The following is a 24416-nucleotide window of genomic DNA, read 5'->3' on the forward strand; positions in this document are numbered from 1 at the left end:
AGCGCTCTAGCCATATGGCATTCCCCATTACTATTCACTTCACGTAATTTCCCTGAAGCCATTTTGAATCAGTGTACAAGAAGACTATGTGACTGGTTCCCCAACAAGTTAGTGTGCAGAACCAGTCTGTTACACAGGACTTACTCGAAGTAACTCTTAGTCAGATATTTCTGAATCGACTCCAAATACACATATAGCTGTAAGTGACTTATATAGTGCTTTATGCCGGATTCCTCCAGCTTGGTAGTGCTTCATCTGGGATCAAACCCCTGTTGCACACTGTTGTCCTGTTCCCAAGGCCAATGTGTTGCCCCTGAGTTATGTAGCATACACCTAGCGTCAATGCGCTTGTGTGCACATTATCGAGAACACCCTTTGTTGTAGCACGAGCCTCTCAAACAATCATTTCCTAAATCATGGAACCTTTGAAGCAAAGTGACTTTGCCACGCCAAGAAATACGTTGAACCGGGCCTGATCCACAGAGCGGTGCAAAGTTTATTTTTGTGGAGCAGAGTCACTTTGCACTGCACTAAATTTGCATTATTCACAAAAAAGCACTAAGTCTGCACTACTTGGTGTTTTTATTTTTATTTAGGCCCATCTAGCACAGTGCAAAGAGTACTCTTGCAGTGCAAAGTGACTTTGCCCTACAAAAATATACGTTGCACCGCTCTGTGAATTAAGCCTGGTTCAATGTGTTTGTTGACAGTGCAAAGTCACTTTGCATCACGCTAAACATTGCATGAATTGGGCTCAAGTGCTGTACAGAGAACTGTGTGGTCTGTTGGGTCTGATTGAAACTAAGTGACTGCAACCAGCAAGTGATGGCAGAAAGCTGGGAAAGTGGAGCATTCCAGAATACAGATGATTTGCACATATTCCTGTTACAGATATGTATAAACTAAGTCACAACCAGATAACATTATTTGCCTGCAATCACACAAGAGAGCAAAATCGAGTCAAGAGCCTGAGCCAGGATTAGAACCAAAATCTCCAGGTTGTAAGGTCAGGAGCCCTATCCACTTCACCCACATTTCGCTGCTTCAAATGTTCCAAAGCAACTGATATTTTTCAACATGTTAGGCAATATCCCACGAATTGTGTATTTATCCACTAAGAAAGGCACCCCTCAAAGATTCTCTTCAAACACAAAGGTGTTTTGTACTGTACTGTTGGGAACTCTTTTGCCCAGTGCTGTGCAGAAAAGGAAACTTGGTGGTGAATAACATAATAAATGTGTTGTACTATGTTATGTTAATAGTCGTTGCCAAATCTATAGGATTGTGCACTGTACTGCACCTCCACCATCGGTACCCAGAACCTAGTGAGCTGGAACAAGGAACATAAAAAAGTGAATAACAAGAGGATTGGAAAGTGGGAAACAGATGTTACTAAGGAAGGGAGGCATGCAGTAAGGGAAGGATAGCAAATAGCAATTGCAAAGTTCCTTAAGGTCAATAAGCATGAGATTATTTATTTATTTAGCATTTTTAAAGCACTCGCACAGCTCGCTGGCATTGAGGCGCTGTTATAGGAATTGTTTTATTTTTATTTTTAGTTTGCTTAATTGTTTTTTTATTGTCTTAGATGTGTATTTATAACGCGCTTAAATACCCAGGGGTTTCTAAGCACGGACCCAGGGATCGAACCTGTGTTGCTTCTTGTCGTCTTGCTTCTAAGGCGTGCATGTTGCTGCTGAGCTATCCTCCCGGGATTAAATACATCAACCCTCTCATTACCCCTCTCTCCTGGTCTGACCACTCTCTCCTCTCTTCTCACCATGACCTTCCCTGCCCCCGGCTGCCTCCACCAGCACTGCCAGTCTCCTTCTTCAACATTTGACTGATGAAGCGTGTGTCAGTTGCTGCATTTGCCTCTCTGTCATCCCTCCTCTGCCCCCTCATTGGACTCTCCCCCTGGCTCTGTTCTTGCCAACCTCCACCCATCTCCAGCACCCTGGATATCTTTGCCCCTGTCATGAGGATCCGCATGAAGCCTGAACCAAATGCAACTCTTGGTATGACTCCGACTTGGCGCTTTGAAATGCAAGTGCAAAGCAGCAGAGCGGAAGTGGCTGGCATCTAGCTCATCCTCTGACAAACTGGCCTGCTGCCTACTTCAAAAGCATTACCGTCTCTTCATCTGCTCCAAGAAGGGGCTGTACTTTTTAAAATCTGCAAGGATCTTGCCAATCCTACCACAGTCTCCTCTGCCCCCCACTTCTCCAAAACTTTGGACATCCTGTCCTCTCTGTCTTCTTCCCCTACCCCCCTTGCTCGCCTATCTTAGTACCCCATATGCTCCCCTTTCTCTCCCATTGTGCCAGATGAGATCTCTAGAGGCGTCCGCTCTATGAAAGTCTCCTCTAAACAGGTGCTCCCCTGCTCCTCCAGAACCATTAAGGACAACATTGCCTCTCTTGCAACAGCCTTGACTGTCCTCTGCAACCACTCATTTGCCACTGGCTCCTTCCCCCGACCCCTCAAACACTCTCTTGTGGACCCTCTCCTAAAAAAGCAGTCTGCGACCCTTCTTGCCCGGCTAACTATTGCCCTATCTCCCTCGCCCCTTTCTCGTGCAAACTGAAGAGGAAACTGCTCATCCCCCAACTGATCCCCCACACCAAAATGGCCGGCTGCTTCCATGATCACCAGTCCGGTTTTAGGGCTGCCAGAGGCACAGAAACTGCTCTCCTGAATACCAGTGAAAACCTTCTATTCAGCCTGGATTCCAACTCCCCCTCTGGTCTGATCCTCCTCAATCTCTCTTCTGCCTTTGACACTGTCAACCATTCCATCCTCATAAACCGTCTCTGTGATACCCTTGGCATCATGGTCAGGGCAGTGGAGTGGCTTAATCCTTCCTTTCTAACAGACCCTCCCAAGTGCAAATGGGTCCTTTTCCCTCATCCACCACACTCTCTACCTGTGGCCTCCACCAGCTCAATTCTATCGCCATGGCTCTTTAACATCTACCTGGCCCACTGGCCTAACTGATCTCCACTTTCTCACCTCATAGCCAGTGTTATGCAGATGACACACATCTGTCCTTCAAGCTGCCATCTTCTACCTCCTCCTCCCTCATACCTGACTGCCTGACTTCTATTCAGGCATGGTGCTCTGCCAGTGATTTTTGCCTTAATCCCAGTAAGACAGAGTACCTACTCATCGGGACACCTGCTCCTTGTTTCCCCCTCTCTCTGGCCAGACTCCTTGGGCCTCACCCCTCACCCTCCTGTGAGGCAAAGAACATTGGGATCATCTTTGACCCCTCTCTCTCTTTCTCTCCACATGCTACCTTTCCTCGCCTTGCCCCAGCAGCTCAATGTCTCCAGAGCCCTGGTTTTCTCTGGGCTTGACTACTGCAACAGCCTCGTCCTCAATCTGCATCTTTCCTCCCTTTGCCCCCTCCCACTAATCCATAATAGGACAGCAAGACTTATCCTTGGCCTCAAGCCCAGGGACCACATCTCTACTGCCCTAGAATCTGTCCACTGGCTCCCGGTGACTGCAAGGATCACACATGCAAGCCCTCTGCATCATTCACAAGGCAATCTGGTGCCTGGAACCTCTGTACATCCAGCTTTCCCTCCCTAAATTCCTCCTGATCAGAGAACTGAGGTCCCCTGGCACCAACTCTCTGCAGGTCAAATGTTTGTCCAAGCAGAGAGTGAGAAGTAGATCACTTTCTGCGACCGGCTCCTCCCTCTGGAATGGCCTTCCTTCCCCCCTGCGACTTGAGCCAGATCGTTTAATGTTCTAGAAACTTTTCAAGACTTTCCTTTTCTCCTCTTCCTTCCCTGTCCCCCTCCGGTGGTAACTCTCCCTCTGCCACTAGAACTAGGGACTGGTCCCTTCAGAGTCATAAAGGGGCCAGATCATCCCCCAGCAGTCCCCCCTGCATTCTTTTGCTAGCACTTACCCTCGGTCTCCCCTTCCTGCACTAACACGACATGGTCCACCCTGCCCACTACACTCTTCCTCCCTTTCCCCCTTTTTCCCTTGGCACTTGCCTTCTTGGCCCATCAGCACATCCATGCCCCCTGGCCGGGGAACACTCCACTCCTACGCTTCTACCTCTTCCCCCTAACCCCCTAAACTTGCCACCTTCTTAAGCATTTGCACGGTGGTATTGTCACAAGGCCAATATAACCATCTTCTGTTTTATGGTTACCCCCCCCTCCTACCCCCATCTTGTCTTGTGGTGCCTGGAAACACTTGTATATAGGCACCATACAAATGTCCAATATAAAATTATCTACCCTCAAGGTAATGATGGTTCAACAAAACACACCAGCCAGGACACAAACTGGACAACAGATGGCAACCTGAGTGCAGCAGATGAAGGCGAGTAGACTCAGCATAAGTAGATGCGGCCACAGAAACAAGAATTGGGTGTGGGACCAGAAGACCTAGAGGGGTGTATTTAGATTTAAGAGCTCTGTTAAAAGAGAATATAAGGCGAGAAGGGCAATTTGGAACGCCCAATTCAAAATTGAACGCCTGCCGTCAATGAAGGACAGGAAAAAAGTGAAGAAAACTCTTCCAAGATGTCACAATAGCATAAAATGCAGTAAAAGGGATTGAATGGGAAAAGTCCAAAGAGATGAAAATCAAAAAAGAGAAAGAAGGCAGAGAGAAAAAAAAAATGTTTTGTCCAGAAGTCTTGTGTCTGAGAAAACTGCTTGTTTTGGAGATTTGCATTGATATCTGTCCTGATGAAGGCCTAGTTAAACAGAAATAGGAGCACTTGGCTGAGCACGAGTGTATCCTTAATGAAAGGCTGAATCACAAATGTGTTGACATGTTATATGGTGGAAACACAATATATTCTAGATGAAAAAACATGGTCTGAGAAGGTAAAAACTGAGAGTGGTTTGCTCTGTGGTCCAGGTACTGGGGTTTGACTAGAATAAGTCTGGACAATCTGTTAAAAGCACACATTAGATGAAAAATGACCAGACATATATGTTAAAGGAGAGAACAATCCAGACCAGTATATTGGTGTACCCGAGTATGAATGCTCTGCCCCAAAAAATGATATACTGCCTTTGTGAAAGTATAGCACTGTACTACTAACACCACCACTTAAACATTTGTTGCAAAAGAAAAAGTTTTACACATTGTCTTCTGTTTATAGTGTATTTGTTTTATCACTGTGAACTGTATAAGAGATTCCTATGTTTTTATGCATGATTTTGACAAAGAATAAGAAGAAAGTGTTGTAACAGATTAAAATATTGTCTAAAATCCAAAAGGCTCAAGGAGGCTCCTACTGTGATGTGATGGTTTGAGAACGGGGATGAGTGAATATAGCAAAATTATACATATATTGGAATTCACTATGAGTTCTGCTACTAATATTGCCTCTTGTTAAAATCTGGACATCATAGCCGAGTTTCTCCAAACAGTCAAGTGCATTAGTGTTTATTTTAGTTTCATCCATTTGTGTTACGAAGGTATTGAAGTCAGTTACAACATAGACCCGCCTTCCAGAATGTGCAACCCTCCAACAACAGTCATATGTTAGCAATACAATTTAACTTTAAGATCCATTTGCTTTAAGATGCTGTGCTAAAACAAATGTACATCGTCAATAGATCTCCCAAGAGCAGTTATAATGCTGACCAACATACATGCTTAGTCTAAGCATGACTCCTTTAGAATAGATTACAATAGATCGGAAAAAGCAGCTATTTGAAGGAGCTACAGTGCCCCATGTGTATTCCCTAGATCCTAGAGATACTCTGGCTGGGCCTGTGAAGAGGTCCAAAAACCAACATCAATAGTGACCTTCCTTCTGGGAAGTATAAGTGTTGGAATTCAATGTTCCACGCAAAGAGCTGATGCATAAAGACTAGGTATCAATAACCAGGTCTGCTCCGTAACCTTTAAGTGAAGACGAATGACTTCTGTGTTTACAGCATCAGATGTTTACTTCAATTAAATGATTCAATGCGTTCAGCTATAATAAACAATAGTGATCCCAACAGCACGGCACTGTTTCGGTAAATACCATCTAAATTGAAATTGACATGTGTACAATTAATAACACACCTGTCTAAACTTAATAACAAAAACACCAAGGTCCTAAATCCAAAGAGTGCAAAAGATTACAGAAATATATTGTATTGACCTTCATAGCAAAACATCAATAAAACTACATTTATTAAATCATTTAAGTGTTGTGTGCAAGTAATTATAGTGACTTGTGTATAACAACATCAATAAGCACATACTTAAAAACCCTAAAACAACCAGAGAACCTAGGCAAATAGTAAATTACTGCCGAAACGTTACCTTGGATATCAATGCGCTCAGCACCCGAATAAGAACGAAGACATAGGTATTACTTGATTGACACTGCACATCTAATATGTGCATTGGACATTTGTGTAAAAGTTTTGTTTTGCTAAACTGTATACACAATAAAAAAATATATATTTATATATATATATATATATATATATATATACACACATACGTGTATTACAATTGCTTTCAAACGACAACAGGCATCACAAACTCGGAACATATTCTTCACAATGGATAAGTGAGGAACGGACTAACAGTGTTTGCATATTTTCAGGGGACAGAAAGATGTCAAACATGTTACACAACTACATGTGGATATGTAGCTATCGAGTACGTCCCGAGGAGGCCTTCATATTTACCAGCCCATTTCTGGCTCAACAGAAGGGACACAACATGGAGGCTGGGCAGTTTTCTCGACCAGAATCACCGAGTTCTTTTCCATCAGGTCAAACTCTGAAGGCGACACCCTCATTCTACCAACTCTAAATTACAGATTTATCAATAATCAAGGTATTACGTTTACATATACCTAGAGCAGATCCCATATTGAATTCTTGGATATCAACATTAACGTCACTGACATGGAATGTCACGCACATACACACAGAAAAGTGACAGCTGTTAATTCAGTTGTACATGCTAGCTGTTGCCACAGAAAAACTTCAATGCATTTTAAGGAATGTCACAAACTAAGAGAGTAAAGACTTCTGTCTAGGTGATACCAAAGTGTTACCCTGGAGAATGCCTAGTGAGATGTTGCAAAAGTAAAGAGAAATTATTGTTTCACACCTACATATAGTAGCTTAACAGCTTAGAATAATAAGCTCCGCCTGATCACAAGATTCAATTTGGATAGCCACACAATATTTGCCCTTCTCAAGAAACATTGGCATCTGATAAAAATTGACAAAGATTTCAGTCTGTGGGTTGATGAAACACCTAGTATCACTTTCAGGAAGGCTCCGAGACTCAGGTCTTTACTATGTCCATCCTATATGCAAGAGGTTCCAAAGGAAAAGCTTAATTGGTTACAATCAAGTAGACTGGCTGGTTTCCACAAATGTGGTACTTGCTCAATGTGTCCATATGTTATGAACACTATAAGGTTGAGTTTGGTCATAGAGGTTCTAACTCATTGGTTTATGAACTGTAGAACCATCTATGTGGTGTATTTGATCTTCTGTGTATGTAAACTCACTCAAATTGGTAGTACCAAGCGAGAACTCAAGACCAGGATCTGTGAACACCTCAATACCATCGGAAGCCAAGATTCTAAATATCCATTGCCCAATCATTGGCAAACCGACCATGAGATGGAGAACAAGGAGGATTTCAGATTTGTTGGAATTTTAACGGTCACATCAGGTAAGAGAGGAGGAGATTGTGAAATGAAATTGAGGCAACCTGAGGCTAAAATGTTTTCTAAATACAGATGTGTCAGCCTGAATACAGGTCATACGTTTGATGTGCTCCTGTGAAACATTGAATGCTGCAACATAGATCTTCTGCAGTGGGCTTGCCTAAATTCAGGTTCATGTTTTAAATGTTTTTGATTTTTGATATGCCTGCTTCAGTACCAATTGGTGTGTACTAGAAATGTGTTCAATGTGTAGCTCTGGCTTACAGGCTTGTGAATTAACAGGTGTTAGGACTCACTGGGATGCTTTAGCTAGTTCCAGACCGAAGATTTACTGGGACTTACCCTTAGCCACAAGGCATGGCTGTGTCCATTACCGGCTCCTATAATCTTTTATTGTGGCCAGAATGGTTTATGTATCTCACTAAATCAAGGCATATGCTTTCTCGTTCAATACTTAGGCTGTATTTAACCCCATAAGTGCCAGGCTATTATTGAAGTCGACCCCATTGATTGTCCAATATCAATTATTTTTCTTGCGCATTACTAATGCTCTTCTTCTTGGCACAACGATTGCTAGCAGAAACTTTGGGCATCAAATTGTATTACATGATGTGGTATTGACGTTTAACTTTCAACTTCTAATTCCCGAGATTTAGTCTTGGTTATACATTGTTCATAAGGACCTCCCCTGGTCCAGGCCACTCTGGCAGGTATATTTCTTAATTTTGGTTACATTACAATTTAAATTCTATCTCAGAGCATTGAATCAGTAAGTGCAGGTTGGGTTCCACACAGTCCGTGGATTGTTTTCGGTAAGATGTATACCTTTTTTCTGACTCAGAAAGGTTCAGAGTTAGGTTTGTGGTTTGCTGAGTTATGTGCCGGTCTAATGACATGCACTGTGTCTACACGCGAGATGCTTCTAATATTTCTGCTCATTGCATCAGTTATCGCGAACAATTATTCCAATTGTCTTCCTGCTATTAATAGCCTCAGATACATTAGATTTAGAAAAGAATGCTTGATCGCTTCTAGTATTTGTGGTATGTAATAGAATACTATTTAACCAACTTTAAATTCAATGTTGATCGAACTTCGTATGGATATGGGTGCTGCTTCCCCAATTTCAAGGCTTTTTTCTGTATTTTCCACACCTCCAATATGGCCGACTGCCGACCTCAACTGGCAGACTTCCGGTTTAGACTGGCGTCCTTGGCATATAAGCTGGGGCCGGATTTCTCATGGCGGAGCGTGCTTGCGCACCGAAAGGCTGTTGGAGTTAGATGGAAACAGCACTAGGTTATTGTGCACCGGGCCAAAAACGATATGTGTTAACTTATAAGTGTTAACGCCGGCTAACTTAGATTCTATATATTGTTTCAGATTAATTCCCACACCGTAGGGTTCTTCATTTACCACGCCTCATCATGTAACTTTTCTAAGGCATTTGCCAGCATGGCCTATGCAGGCTTGTTCTTTGCTATATTTCATTTGCTTTTAGGGTTACAGGAACGCTTGTCTTTCAATTGTGAATTGTACATCATCACACTCTATTTGCAACAGTTCTCATAGTATGCGTGTGCTTATTACACTCTCCCGGGCATATTTCACTCTAGCTTTCCTTTGTGGTCTCTGGGCAATTCCCATGTCTGTATTGGTTGGGCACTGGCTCTGGCATCTTCCTTTTACTATTGCCTGGGATTTTAAGGATATTATTAATATAAATGCAATGGGCCTCATTCCGAGATTGGAGGCAGCCATGGCGCTAATAGCGCCATGGCTTCCTCCAATAACGGTACCGAGTCCGCCCTCATTCAATGGGGACTTACCGGTCTAGTCGAACCTCTGCGGGACTGGTAAGTCCCCATTGAAAATACCATTCCCCATTCCCATTTGAGCCCCGATAGGGTTCAATGGGAATGGGGAAGGTGCAAATAACGGTACCACAGTTTGCGGTACCGTTATTTGCTCCATGGACCCTTTGCGGGTCCCGCTAAGGCCGCCTGGTAAAACCAGGCAGACTTAGCGGGACCCGCAAAGGGACCTCAGAATTAGGTGCAAAGGGATTACCGGCACCAGTGTCCTTACCGGTGCCCCGTATCCCTTTGCGCCCACCTCGGGATGAGGCCCAATGTTTTTTATGCCACTTCCCTTGCCCTTGGGATGTATCCTTCTGTGTGGATATGTATACTGATGTGTTCTCATTTGTCTTTTTTATTTTCTAGTCTCCTTCATTTTTTCTTTATATCGATGCATGATGACTTACTGTCTCAATGGTTGTTTTTAATTTTTTCTATAATGGTTTATTGGAGCCATGGCTTTATTTATTATATTTTTTATGTGATCATAAAATGTCTACTTGTTGATATTATAGTGTACAAGCAGAAGTACCCGTTCTGCGAACGGGTTCTGTAGGCAGACATGATAACACTGATCCTGTAGGTCGCTGTTCCTATTCGCTTATCACTTGATGTGCTTGTCACCCTGAAGTAAACTGCACTGAGAATGGGTGCAGGTGGCTGGCCGACATACCCCGGAGCAGACGTTAGGGGGAGGTGAGAGTTGGTGTGCTGCTGCATACTGGGACCTACTGATCTCTCTCTGCACCTGTCGCTTCACCTTGGCGTGTACAGTTCATTGCGGTGCAAATATCTTGGAGCCTGTGCATCCTAGGGCCTGGACTTCGAGTTTTGTTGCTCGTGTCGGGGCCGTTCCTTTTTCACCCATATTGATGTTTCGACGATTTCGGGGAACCGTCTCATGTGTGAAGGTTCTGGAATCTGGGGAAAGGGTGGGGTGTCCAAGGGTCATGTAGCCAGTAATGTCCAGAGGGCCCTAACAAGTAACTATGGAAAATTTGGTGCAGATTGGTGAAACAGTGTGGAATTATATAAGGGACAATGCTTCACCACAAATCACACACAAACAAATGTTCACTTTTATACATAGATAGATACACACATTCTAATGGTTCAACAATCTAACATCGATTTGAGCGGCAACTGTGCGCACGTAAGGAGGGAAGGGGAAAATAGTGGTATTACCTCATTCCATGGTCAGTAATTCAGCAATTGAATGTGTCGAGAAACTCAACACTTCTTTGCTTATTTTGAAGGCTGTCTTGGGAGACATGTTCCAAAGTAAGCTTACGCCAATAGTCATGAACTGTTTTGAAAGCAGCATGATTGGCTGTCCTGCTCTCACCATTCAAAATAATGTGTGACCTTTGAGATATGAAAAACTTGGCACATTTGTGCACGTGCCCTATGCTGGATGCAAGCCTACGGATATTTAAATGAAGATGTACAGAAGACTGGTGGAAAGCCCTTTACACATTTTGTTAAATTTACAGTAATGATTGCCAGATATGGCTCCCATATCAAGTTGTGTGAAGTAATTCAAGCTATTTATGTCTAATATGTGCACACATGAAAGTGTGCGTACACGCTGTGTAGCAGTGAGGAGTTGTTGACACCAACAGCAGCAACGTATCATCTCCCGCCTTTTTTGAGCATGCCATTGAAATTACAGCATTGCCCTCACTGACATCTTGTAACATCTAGGAGAAAGCTGTCAAAGCAGCAGCCTCTTCCAAGAAAAGCTAGGAGGAAAGTAGATAGCTGTGTCACCTTTGCTAATGATGTGTCCCTTGTCAGATGGAGCAGCACTAATTACTCTCTGCACACTGCTTGGAGCTGGGACCTGTGAGTTAAGCGGCAACAGTGCCTGTGACATGAGAACCCGGCCTTAAACAATGCACTGGGAGAAATGTGTGTGCAGAGTATTTCATAAATGCCCCTCTTTGGTTTCTCGAGACATGATTAGTGGCTGAATGTGGTTAAAAATCAGGACACAGTTTTCACATAGACACATCTATAACACAAAATGCTACAAATTAAATAAACTTAAGAACATAAACCTCTGAAACTTGTAACCATATTAAAAGTGTGTAACCTTTAACCTGAGATTCGTATTTGCAGGTTATATATTTTTTGCAAGAACGTCTCAATGTGGCTTTGAAATGCCACTATTCAAAATTAGATTGCTAAATGTTCACATCACAGTTCAACATGGGTGGGATACAGAAGTAGGTTGGCTTTGGCAATGCAAGTATTAAATACACAGCATTCTTACCTTGGCACGTGACTCCCCTCTCCTCATAGCCAGCATTACACATGCACTTCCCAATGGGCACCAGCCACTCTCCTTCTGTGCTGCAGTACATCCTCGGAGGGTCTTCTTCCTTCGAATGGTTAACGCAAGATCCCCGCACTTCCACCAATGACTGGGAGTCCATGGGGACCGTATCTGGAAACATAGCCAAGTTCCTGACAGTGAAGGGGCACTTTTTAAAATACACTCGCACCGACACTAGTGCCACACACGCACCCACATCCTGGAATGCCAAGTAGAAGCCTTTCCTGGTGATGGGTCCCACTTCCCGCACTTCTGTATTGAGTTTGAGAATCCGGTCTCCCAGGTCCATCTGCGTGAAGCTCTCGTCGGCCGCAATCGTGTCGATCTTGGTAAACTGGTGCTCCCGGAACTTGACGGCATAATCGTCATCTGACTCCAAGTAGTAGAGATTGAACGTCTCCTTGCAGGTTCCCAAGACGAGCGGGATGCTGTTGCAATCCCTTAGGGTGAATTTGAGCTCTACATAGATCTTCTGAGCCGAGTTGCGCGAGATCCATTTTGTCCGGAGCCAGTTGTTCTGACTGTGGTCCATGACATTGCAGACCTGATATGTTCGGATAGGAGTGTAGTGCTCATCGACTCCGCTGATCTCTTCCCACTGAAAGAAAAAGGGCATTAAAATGATAAGTAAAACAATATGCACAATGATGAGACTTTCAAAATGTTCTATTCCTTATTGCTTGGTCTTTCGAGTCAAGAACTAAGCGTTGGCACAAACATTAAGTCTGAGTAATTGGAAAAATTACAGTAAAATCTCTGAGGCTTGTCTTGATATCATGAATTATTTAAGGAACATTGGAGCATGTTGTTTTTCTTCTATTTAACCAATCAGAAACTCTGGAATCCATGCTAAACTACATTAGAAACTCCCATTCTGTGCTTCTTTGTTCCTCTCAAAGCCCCCAGCAAGCTTGAAATGGAGGCTCTAACCACCTGTAAAGGCTGCATTCCAGGCCTCTCTTTGTGATGTATAACCACTGGTCAATGAGACACGGACATTCTGTGTCGCAGCAAGCCCCAGGTGAGGCTGCCATTTTTTCCACCTGCACAAGCTCTAATTGTATTAGGGCTCTTGCCATCAGCCTCTATTGGGTGAAAGGGGATCTTCACCCTGGTTAGAGGCCCTTACCATTTGCTTAGGTATACTCACTTAGGTGGTGGTTACCTGCTACGCTTCGTCTGTGATATTTAATGATTAAGTTGTGCTCCATTATATTACATCAATTGATTCTGAGCTGCATGTTGAGGCCATTTCACTGAGTAGCAAGGATATACATGCTGGGTGAACCCTCCATGGTGGTTAATCGCAAGGTGCTAACCCATGGAGTATTTGCATTCACCCTTTATGAATGTGGGATTGTCTTGTTGGAGTATACGGAACTATGACACAAATCCTGCAGTGTTTTGTACCTGTTTAAAGAATCCTGATATATTTAATTTTCCTGCTATTTGAAAAATGTAATAAAATGATAGCGAAAAAAAAAAGCAAGCAATCCATCATCAGAGATGAAAAATAGTGATTAGCCTCGCATTTGAAGGAACCATGGAAATCAACCCTTGTAAGTGTGACTCCAGTCTTATTTAGCCATGCATTACACAATGGGGGGAACGGCATGCTTATGGCAAGAACAAGTGATCCCTCTTTGTCCGCAAACCACTGAACCCTGCCTAGTCCACAAGCCTAAGTATACAAGAGGCCGTCACTTCACACACAGATGTAACGCAACCTAAAGCCAGCGAGGTATATGAAAATGATTCTGTGAACAGGCAGAGGCACATTTCCGAAGATACAGTCTCTGTTAGACTACAATTACTCATATTGCCATCACCCTTTATCCAGAAATCCTCCTGTGCGATCTAGGAAGTACATAGGAGCCAGCCCATACAGGCATCATATACCTTGTATTGTTTAGGGGAGAGGATAGACTGCACTTGCATGGTTGGGTGACACTTAGAGATTCCCTCATCATAATCAAAAATTAGGACTCTTCGTTAAGTTTAATAATACTATGGAAACCCATTAAATGTCATTTCAAATGAAGATGCATGATAACTGAGTCTTTCTCTGTCATACAGCTTCACTTAGCTACTCTGAATGCTCACTCTGCTGTCAAACACTCCTCTGACATATGTCTCCTTCTAGAAGACTTTGACCTAGATGTCCTTGCTCTTAGTGTGACATGGTTCAATGCCAGCTCTGTCGCTGCTCTTGGCCCTCTCCTTCCTTAGGGCTACGCAATCCTCTCCAAACCTCGACCCGACAGGCCTGGAGGTGGAGTGGCCCTGATCTTCCCTCAGTAGGTCTCTGCCTCCGTCATACCTACTCAATCCTACTCCTCTTTTGAATGGCATTTCTGCAAGCTTGGAGTCTCACCTACTATCTCTCTCACCCTTGAAACTATCTACAAGCACCCTGGCCCAATCCCTCTCTTCCTCTCTGAATGGGCCGACCTTGCCCCCTGCCACTCCACCTCTTCTACAAACACCTCCTTGTTGTTGACTTCAACATCCACCTCGACTACCTTGAATCATCCATCTCTCAGTTCTGTGTCCTCTGTGACTCCCTCTCTCTCTCTATTCTCCCTTCTGGTCTGACTCACTCTGCCGGTCACATCCTGGATGCCCTCATTTCTGGTGACATCCATATCTCTAATCCTGTCACAACCCCCCTTTCTTGGTCTGACTACTCTCTCCTCTCTTCCCACTTGGGACCCCTTGGACGTCTAACTGAGCCACCTCCAGCACTGCCAGCCTCCTTCGCTGTCATCCGACCTATGAAGTGAATGTCAGTCATGGCTTTCACCTCAACCTTCGTCCTCCTCGCACCCCCACCTCTGACTCTCTCCTTGCTAATTTGCACCTCTCCATCTCTAACACCCTTGACATACTTGCCCCTGTCATGAGGATCCACCTAAAACCCGCCTCCAAGAACAACAGCTGGTATGACTCCAATCTAGCATCTCTGAAACGCAAGTGAAGTGTTGCTTAATGGAAGTAGCAGACCTTGGGTGTATCCTCTGCCAAACTGTCCTGCCACCTGCTCCAAAGGCAATATTGCTTCTCTATCCACTCCAAGAAGCTGGCCCATATCCAAGCCCGCATCTCCGGAGCCACTAACAACATGGCAGAACTTTTCACAATCTACAGGGAAATCACCAATTCAGCAGCAGTCGTCACCTCTCTCCCCCTTCCCAGATCTCTGCACTGCCTTTCACGTGCCCGCCCTCATGCTTCCCATGGCTCCTCACCTTCCACCCCTCTCACTTTCCTCCTCCCTCCTGCCCATAGCACCGGATGAGGTCTCTAAAGTGGTTCGCTCTAGGAAGGTCTCCTCCAAACAGGGGCCCCCCTGCTCCCCCAAAACAATTAAGAAAAACATTTCCTTCCTCACCCCGGCTCTTGCCGAACTTTGGAACCACTCCTTCACTATTGGCTCCTTCCCTCTATCTCTCAAGCACTCCCTTGTGCACCCTCTCCTAAAAAAGCTGCCTGCTGACCCTACCTGTCCGGCTAACTATCACCCTATTTCCACTAACCCCTTCCTGAGTAAACTCTTGGAGAAGTTGGTTCTCCACCAACTGACCCTCCACACTGATCTTGTTGGTTGCCGTCATGACCATCAATCTGGATTCTGGGTATCCATAGGCACGGAAACTGCTCTCTGGAAACACCTGTGAAACCATGCTTTCAAATCTCGGCTCCAACTCTCCCGCTGTTCTCATTCTCCTTGATTTCTCCTTTGCCTTTGACATGGTCAACCATTCCATCCTCATAAAACGACTTTGTGACACCCTCGCCATCACTGACCGGGCACTGGATTGGCTGACCTCTTTTCTCACTAACTAGCCTTCCAAGTGCAATTGGGCCTTTTCTCCTTCACAATCTCACTCTATACCTGTGGCGTCCCCATGGCTCTATCCTATCTCCAGGGTTCTTCAATGTCTATCTTGCCCCTCTTGTGCACCTGATTTCCTCCTTATCTCCTCATTTTCAGTGTTATGCTGATAACACTCAGCTTTCCTTCAAAATTCCCATTACTACCTCCTCTTACTCCTCTCTGATCCCTGAATGTCTGCCATTCAGGCATGGTGTTCAGCTAACGATCTCTGCGTAATGCCATTAAGACGGAGATCCTTCTGATTGGAACACCTGCACACTCTTTTCTTCCTACCATGTGGCCACCTTCTTTAGGACTCTACCCACACCATCCTGTGAGGCCATAAACCTGTGGGTCATCTTCGATTCCACTCTTAGCTTCATCCCCCACATCTTGGACCTTACTAAGAATTCCCACTTCCAGCTCCACTTCCTCCGAGGCATTCTTCCTTTCCTCACCTTCCCACAGAAGCTCAATGTCTCCAGAGCTCTGGTCCTATCCAGGCTGGACTACTGCAACAGGGCTGCAAGATTTATCCATGGCCTCAATCCCAGGGACGTATCTCACCAACCCTAACATCTCTTCACTGGCTCCCAGTGTCTGCAATGATCAAATTCAAGACCCCCTGCATCTTCCGCAAGGCCCTATGGGGCCTGGGACCATGCTATCTCCAACTTTCCCTCCCTAAATACTGATCTGCTAGAGCCCTACGCTCCTCTAACTCCAATGATTTGATTGTCAAAAACTGCTCCAAGCTGAGAGGTGGGGGGGCAGGTTTCAACAGCCTCCCTGCCCCTCCCAAATTAATGCCGGACCTCTTTAAGTTCTGGAAACTGCTCAAAACTCTGCTGCTCTCTACCTCTTTCCCTTCCCTGCTAATCACCCCACTGCCACTGTGACTGATGGCCTGATCCTCATGAATCTCACAGGATTCCAGGCCCTTCCCCCCCAGTCAATACCAGCACACCCCCACCCGCCCACTGCACTGCTCATTGACCCCTGCTTGCCGACTCTGCATCCCACCCTTGGGAGTCGCCTGCACTATCACTTAGCCTGAGGTTATCCTCCTTGGATCACCTTTTTCTCCCCGGCCCTTCACCAGCACTTGCCCACCCCTCTGCTCCCCTCCCCCCCACTCCCTCTCTATCTCCCGCACGTCTCCTGACTGCACTTGCACACCCGAATGCCACAAGACCTAGTAGGACCATGACTGTATTTTACTGTTTTTGCCTTTGTTATTTTCCCCGGTTTCCTTCCAATTTAGCGTTGTGATGCTTTGAAACTCAACTGAGTTGTATAACTGAGTTGTATAACAAATGTTCAATAAAATAAAATAAAAATACAAAATACAAAACACACTTCTCTGACTCTGAAGTTTTATGCTAAGATGCATTGAATGTAAACCAAAATATATGCAAAATTCAAATTTGAAATGGCTAACATTCCTTGGGCTTAGCTCTTGATTTCAATTTGAACGTTAAATCTTACATTTGCCTTCTTTCACAATGTTATTTTCAGCTATTTTCTCCCAAAAATAAAAGCCATGTTTCCTCCCTCCGATGATTGAACAAGCATTCGTTCTATCAGGCATGGACAAGGTAAACAGTCGCTTAATCAGCCCTCCAGCTCCAACCCTGGCTCCGCTGAAGACTGCTTTACATTCTGCAACTCTAATCCCAGACATTCGAAAATTCAAGGACATTCCCTCGCCCTGGTTTCTCGTCAGCGGCTCTCCATTCACTTACGGATACTTTTCAAGATCTGTTGCATCACCTACAAAGCAGTGTTACTGGCACACAGAACTTATTTAGTCGATCAACTGAGCATTTTTGGAGTTCCAGCGATCACTTGGAGTACCAATATGTTACGGCTGTCAACCCCTTCCTCTAGGAATCCCCACCCTTGCCGTGCTTAGAATGCTTCGCCACCGCCTATTGGATTTGTTGAATTTTAGTTGGATCACTAGAGGTATTTGGTTCCCATGTCTGCCAGAAATTCTTCATTCTATTATTTAATTCCATTTGTTTCGTTTTTTTTTTGCTTTAAATAGTAATTTTTATATTTTTTTCAATGATTATTTTCATTTCCTTTTTTAAATGACTTTGTTTTACTTGTGAATGTGGATATTTGTTTTTACACAGCACCCCACTGCGTTTGAGCCTGGGTCTGTGGATTACAAGAATTGTAAAGAAATAGCTAACACATGTTTATGTATCGATAGAGAACCCAAAAAACCACCTCAAGTGGCAAGATCGTAAAACGATGTGAACGCCACGGCGTGGAATGTGAATAAAAAGACTGACATAGACAACAGATGGAAACTAAAGAACCTAGCATTGTGTACAGAAGTAGTGTTCGGGGTTGGGAGAAGCCACTGGTCAGTCCCCGTTGACTTACCAATAGCTCTTCTAATGTTATCATCAAAGCCTTCCCGTTATCCACAAGAGACAAAAATATCTCAAACATCCCCGAGACACTTTTGAATAAAAACACAGCTGCCTAAGAACATCCCACCAGCATATTAAGGGCCCGTTTCATGGAATATTTGCCCGGTACAAAGTGAATTTGCACAAAGTGAATTCAGCGCATATTCAGTTTTGCAGTACAAAATGACTTTTCCCCGACTTTGCACTGCAAAAATACACTTTGCACGGTTCCATGAATCAGGGTTTGTGTCGGCAGCAGAAAGTCACTTTTCAGCAGTGCAAAGTCACTTTGAACTGGGCAAATATTCCATAAATTGGGCCCTAAATCAACAAATTCACAAAACAGGGATAGAAAAGGTGAATTATTTAGGGCTTAACATCCTTGCATTTATTTTATGTCCCACAATTAGAGGTTTCTGGAACAGGCATAACAATATCTTTCTCAAACTAAATAAAATCTAAGACTTTTATACGCTCATCTGTGCATAACGGTGCACACGTATTTTCTCTTAGTGTGCATACTTGAGACTTATCTTTAATCAAATGTTGTTTCATACATGATCAATTGTATTACTACTGAATGTGTGGAAATAGAAGTAAGCACACATTAACACACATGAAACTATAAGCAACTTTGACTTACAACTTGAGGTGGCTTTTCAATTTGCACAAGTATTTGCAATGAGTATCCCTGGCTGAGTTCTGACTTACTCTGAGAAAATCAGGAGACAGTGAAAGAGAAGTCAGAGCTGCTCATCCTTTCAACTCTTAATACGCCAGGGTCGTGCTGTTAGGAGCGGAGGGACGCTTGTACCTTTTATGGAAAGCAATGCATGAAGCAACTATGGATGTAAGTATGTAAGTATGAGCTGGTGAGTCATTAGAAATAGTCTGCAATCTGCATGACACATAGCCCTGCAAACCCTTAGCTGTGTCATCCGCAAGCCATGAATGAATGTGCTAAGCTCACTAAACATGGCGCACATTTATTCCGGAAGATGCAACAACTAGCCTTTCTCATTTCAGATTCATTATGAGAGTTCCCTTGCTTAGTAATCCTGCATGCCCAGCTCAGGGTACTTCTGGCATGCATGAAACACTTGTGTATAGGCGCGTTATAAATGCCATATCATATCATAGCAAGTTGATCTTGCGTGCTCCTCTCCCCCACCCCTCTCTATTTCAGACCCAGCAGAGTGCCCAGAGACCATGCAAATGGGAGTGGAGCACAGTCAGAATCCCAATCCCATAAAATAACCCGTCCGATCAAGAGTCATCTGACGTCGGCTACACAAGAATTGGTCCATGCGCGGGAACATCGCGCGATGCTTACTTTTGGTTTCATGGAAAAACTCCACCGCTACACCTAAAAAAAAAGAACAACTATCGCTGTAGAGCAGTGGTATTCAAACCTTTTTATGCCAAGCCCCCCCTTGGGTCACAATATTGCTGCTGCACATCCCACCCCAGATGCCATATCTGCAATATTTTCTGTTGAAGCAGCCACTGTACTCATTTATTTTTAAGAGCCTTGCACCCCCCGGGCATGCTTCGATCCCCCGCTTCCACTCTTTGAAGACCACTGTTGTAGAGGGACTGTATAGTTTGCTTCTTTTCTTAATTAATACAGTGCCTACTAGTGAAACTAGTTGTTGGACGAGGCCCTCTTGCTTTACCTAACGAGTCCAAGCAGCAACTCATACCTTCACTATGCAGCAGTAAAGGCTGCAAGCCCTTAGCATCTGCTAATTTTTCACCAGCAGGAAAGAAAGGGTGGGCACCAGCTTTCCTGGGTAGAAAAGCAAAGGTTTCTTGGATGCTAAGTGTAGAATGTGCTTCTCTCTCTAACATTCACAAACAGTGCAGGACGAGCACGTCCCACATTCACAGACAGGAAGTGTGCATCCTCAGCACGATGCTGCACACCCAAAACCATAAGGAATACGTCGGATCTGATTGGGGAACCCACACTGCCGGCAACACAGGGCCTAATTCATAGAAGCGTTTGATAATGGCAAAACCCCACTGGAAAGAGCTCTGTTAGTTAGGCCCAGAGTGTAATTGCACTCAGGCCTTGTGCTACGAATGTGATGATGTTGACATGAGAATTCATGAGTTTAGGGCAGTTCTGAGTCATTACATCCACAGAAGAAACATTGTGGTGACCAACAACAGGTTTCTTCTCTTTCTTATCAGCAATTTTAACACATTATAGGACTTGTATGATTATATAAACATACTCCAACCGGTTCCATATAATAATGTCCCCACAAATATGTCTCCTGACTGTTTTTTGCAGAGACATTATTAGATTGAACATGTGGGGGACACTGCCGCAGCCCCTGATTTTTTTTTTCTTTACAAGGGGAGCAGGGTACTCCCCCGCCACCCATCCCCATACGTAATGCCACCATATATAATGTCGCCAATGGCTTTTCCCGGTGACATTATAGATGGTGGCATTACGTATGGGGACATTATTACCTGATAGCCTCCAACCATAGTATATGTGAAGAAAGTGCTGGATAGTGCGAGAAACAAAATATAATTTTCCCAACAACGTTCTGTCCTTTCAATACAATGACTGGATACCGGTTAGGATTGATCCGTGTGTGTGTTCTGTGTCTGTTTGCACTTGCACCCGATGCGTTGCTGCAATTTAAAGCTGCCTGTGGCCAGGATGCACTGGCGGTGGACCCCGCTGGTAATGGGAATGTGGTTTTATTTGTTAGGCCACCACCACAACTCACGTCTTCTTTAGCATACGCAAAACCTACGAACTCTGCGCACTTGTGGGTGTAAGTCTCGAGAAGGATATGATATGATAAGTCATTTATAACGCGCCTGTACACAAGTGTTTCGAGGCGGACCTCTAGACAGACCACTTGATGTTGCATTTTTATAGTTATTTTTTCATTTTCCTTCTTGTGAGATTGTTTGTGTTGTATGCCACTATGTTATGCATTTTCAAACATCCTGATGAGAGCACAGTTTTTGATTTTACTGACAAAATAGCTTAAAACAGGGGCCTGCTTATCCACCTATAATAGCCAGCACGCACCTCGGTTTTGCCACGGCAAACTATGCTACACCAAACAGCAATCCTTGCAGCAATGCAAGCGATACCAGTGGAGAGAACAAACAGGAAGTGAGTATTTGCACCGCGTTATCACAGGGACAAAACACGTTCCCTGCCAATGTATTGTTGCACTTGTTTGATGCAAGGCTAATACAGAATGGTGTTAGCACTAGGGCAAACTTTACTACACACATTTATTGCAGGAATACCTTACGTCTCTATGTCAATTTGTGTCCTAGTTCTAATACCATACACAACTGCACCGGTGCAAGTTTTCTCTCCTGAAGCCAAAGACAAGATCGTCAAGGGGACATTCTAAATTCGTATTTCCACCACACAGAAAGGTAAAGCAATTTTAGGCATCAAATAATATTTCAGTTGCTGAACGAAATTTCTGTGAAAAATTCCAATCCAAACCTTACGTGGTTTCCTTTCATCCTAAAACCTTGAGCCTTCCTTTGGATAAACAGGTGCGTAATCCATCCTTTTCTTGTTAAAATATCTCAAACGGCCGCAGTGGTGTGTAATGGAATTTTCCAGAGCCTTGGTGGCTTGCTACGCAGTTCCTAATTGTCATTAAAAGCAGCATTCGAGGTACTGTGGAATTCTGCCAGGCGGCGTTGAAAGAAACTGCAAAAAATAGAAGAAAAGACACCCCCGCCAGCTGGTTACATGCGAAAGTGGCATTTCTCCAGGTCTCGAATGTCTTATTTATGTACAATGGAATCCTGCCAGCTGTTTAATATTTAGAACTAATAAATGTAGTTGGCAGTGCAGAACAAAGCCAGGAAATGCAAATACAGCCGGTGCAAAACAACTCCTCCACGGCGAGTTTAATGTGTTACTCTCTATCCCGAGGCCACAGCGGTAGCGAGGCATGCGTGAACGTTTGCGGCGGAACGCAAAATGTGAGAGGCACGGAGATTTTTGAAAACCCCTTTCTTTGTGTGTGAAGGTGGCGGCCTAGATGTTCCGTTTTGCCGGGACTGTGCGGAAAAGGGCCCCCGTTGTCCAGAGAGAGAGGGTTGAGTGGCCGAGCAGAATCGGAGCGCAATTATTAACCAACACACAATTCAACATAGTACTTCTAATCCATATAGATGTAAGTGTTACTAACCTTAAATTACAAATCAACTCGTGCCGGATCTCAGTTTTTCCTGGCTGGGCTAAAGATACCAACCTTGCAGCTGGTAGCCAAATGCATCCACTGATTGCGTCCAAAAGACATTTTGAGCTCTAAAACATAGAAGCCAGGCTTTTCTTATCTTTTCATGCTACTATACTGCTCATATCAACTCTTGTTTCTCCCCACTTTGACCACTGCTCTTCTTATTGGCCTGCCTGCCTATGAGCTTGCCTCTGTGTGAGCTATCCTAAATTCTGCTGTTCGTACCTGTCTAGTTTTCTGGGTTCTCTATAGGTTTTCCTTGCTAAGAGAATGTGTGTACGGAGAATGGCCACTGCACGTGCACATCCATGCAGGCCCAGGCATGCACTAACGACAGGAGCCTCCGATTAGCCAAACCTTAGTTATTCCCTCCGGCGGCAAACTAACTTGCCTCGCGGGTTCCCTATTGCGCATGCCTCGCGCATCATGATTTGCCTGCGTGCTTCGTGACAGAATACCCTATGAACAAGGGTTCATTGCTACCATAGGTGTTCCCATTGGCACACTTGGCAGGATGATTCAGAGACCCCGCGTTTTCTTAAACGGGGCTCATAAGAGTACCACTATCATAGATTGCATTTTTGTCTTCACACTTGTTTGCCCTATGAAACCTGGCACCCCAGAATTAAATGGGTGGTCCCTATGCAAATAAACTCACCTCCCACCACTATGTACCACTCCGTTTCATTTCCTCATTTCTTTTTCCTGTTATCTCCTTTCCCCTACGCTCCCACCTTTCCTCTTTGCCACGCCCCGATGCTCTCTCTAACTCTCCCATTTACTTGTGGTTATTCTGCACTCTCCTCTCCTTCTTACCCTCCTCTGCTCCTGTCCTTGCATTATTGTTCCTCTCCACCTCATCCTCTCTCTTCACTACCTCCTCCATTCGACTCTTCGACTGCTCAGCACCCTTACTTCCTATTTTCAACTTGCCTTCCTCCATCCCTCCTCCTTTTCAAATCATCTGTTCTTTTGTTTTTTCTTTCCTTACCTCTGCCAATCCTGCTCCACTCGTGTTGCTATTTTCTACACCTCTCCCACATTCCGTTTCTCCGTTCCATTTATGCTCCTCGATATCCCTACTTTACCCCTGCGTTTCTCTCACTCTTTCGCCTCCTCTCTTCCTTCTCCTTCCTCCACCTTTGCTTCACTCTCTGTTTCATCTCGTTATCTTCTCAACACTTACCATTGCCAATCCAACACCTTGCTCTTTGTACGGCTGACCCCCCACAGCTGCCATCATCCCAGCATGTTTGGTGATGGCACATTACCTGTGGACTAAAGATCCATGAGGTCTGCTCTGAGGCTCCAATACCTGACCTGGTAAAGCATCCCCCACCACCACGATTTAATTTCTTAGGCAACAGATGATAGTATTGGTTCCAATTGGTTGTCTTCGGAGGATAGCTCTGGGGCAACGCGCTGGCCTTGGAAGCAAGACGACACAGAGCACCACAAGTTCGATCCCCGGGTCCACGCTTAGAAACCTCTGGGTATTAAGCGCGTTATAAATAACCTATCATATCATATCATATCCAAGGAAATGAGTCTCTTGCACTTGTGAATTCTTACAGTAAACCGCACCTCGTCCCTGTGATTTGGGACACGCATATACTCACTCTGGTAGCTCTGGATTATCTGCCCCACTCCTTCTATGCTGCCTATAAAAAGACATATCCCCGCGCTTGCAAGGAGAGTTGGGGACAACGTAGATGGGTAAACATACAATGATAAGGGTGGGTTGGAGAGCCTGGGGTATGCACCCCATACCCCCAACAGGGCATGTTTCATGGAGCGGGTTGTTATTATCTGTGGAATCAGTTTGTGGGCTTGTTCTGAGGAACAATGTCTACTTCATGAAAACAGAACACTGTCATATTCATCACTAATTGGCAACCTCAGTAGAGAGGCTGGGGATTAAAATGGCATGCATCCAAGCACACATTTGCTTTTCTGGGGTACTAGAGGATGCACGAATGACATCAGTGATCAGG

The 24416-nt window shown here is 44.5% G+C and overlaps 1 protein-coding gene across 2 annotated transcripts in view; it reads right to left on the reverse strand.

The window, feature by feature from the left end:
* Positions 1 to 24416, reverse strand: part of EPHA3 (EPH receptor A3) — a 908976-nt gene that overhangs the window by 689848 nt on the left and 194712 nt on the right. For both annotated transcript variants that reach the window (XM_069637202.1, XM_069637201.1), the window contains exon 3: positions 11810 to 12470. In XM_069637202.1, the coding sequence (XP_069493303.1) occupies positions 11810 to 12470 (661 nt within the window). The remainder of the gene's footprint in view (positions 1 to 11809; positions 12471 to 24416) is intronic.

Source organism: Ambystoma mexicanum, chromosome 7p (genome assembly GCF_040938575.1).
Source record: "Ambystoma mexicanum isolate Mex_15411 chromosome 7p, UKY_AmexF1_1, whole genome shotgun sequence".
Taxonomy (NCBI): Eukaryota; Metazoa; Chordata; class Amphibia; order Caudata; family Ambystomatidae; genus Ambystoma; species Ambystoma mexicanum.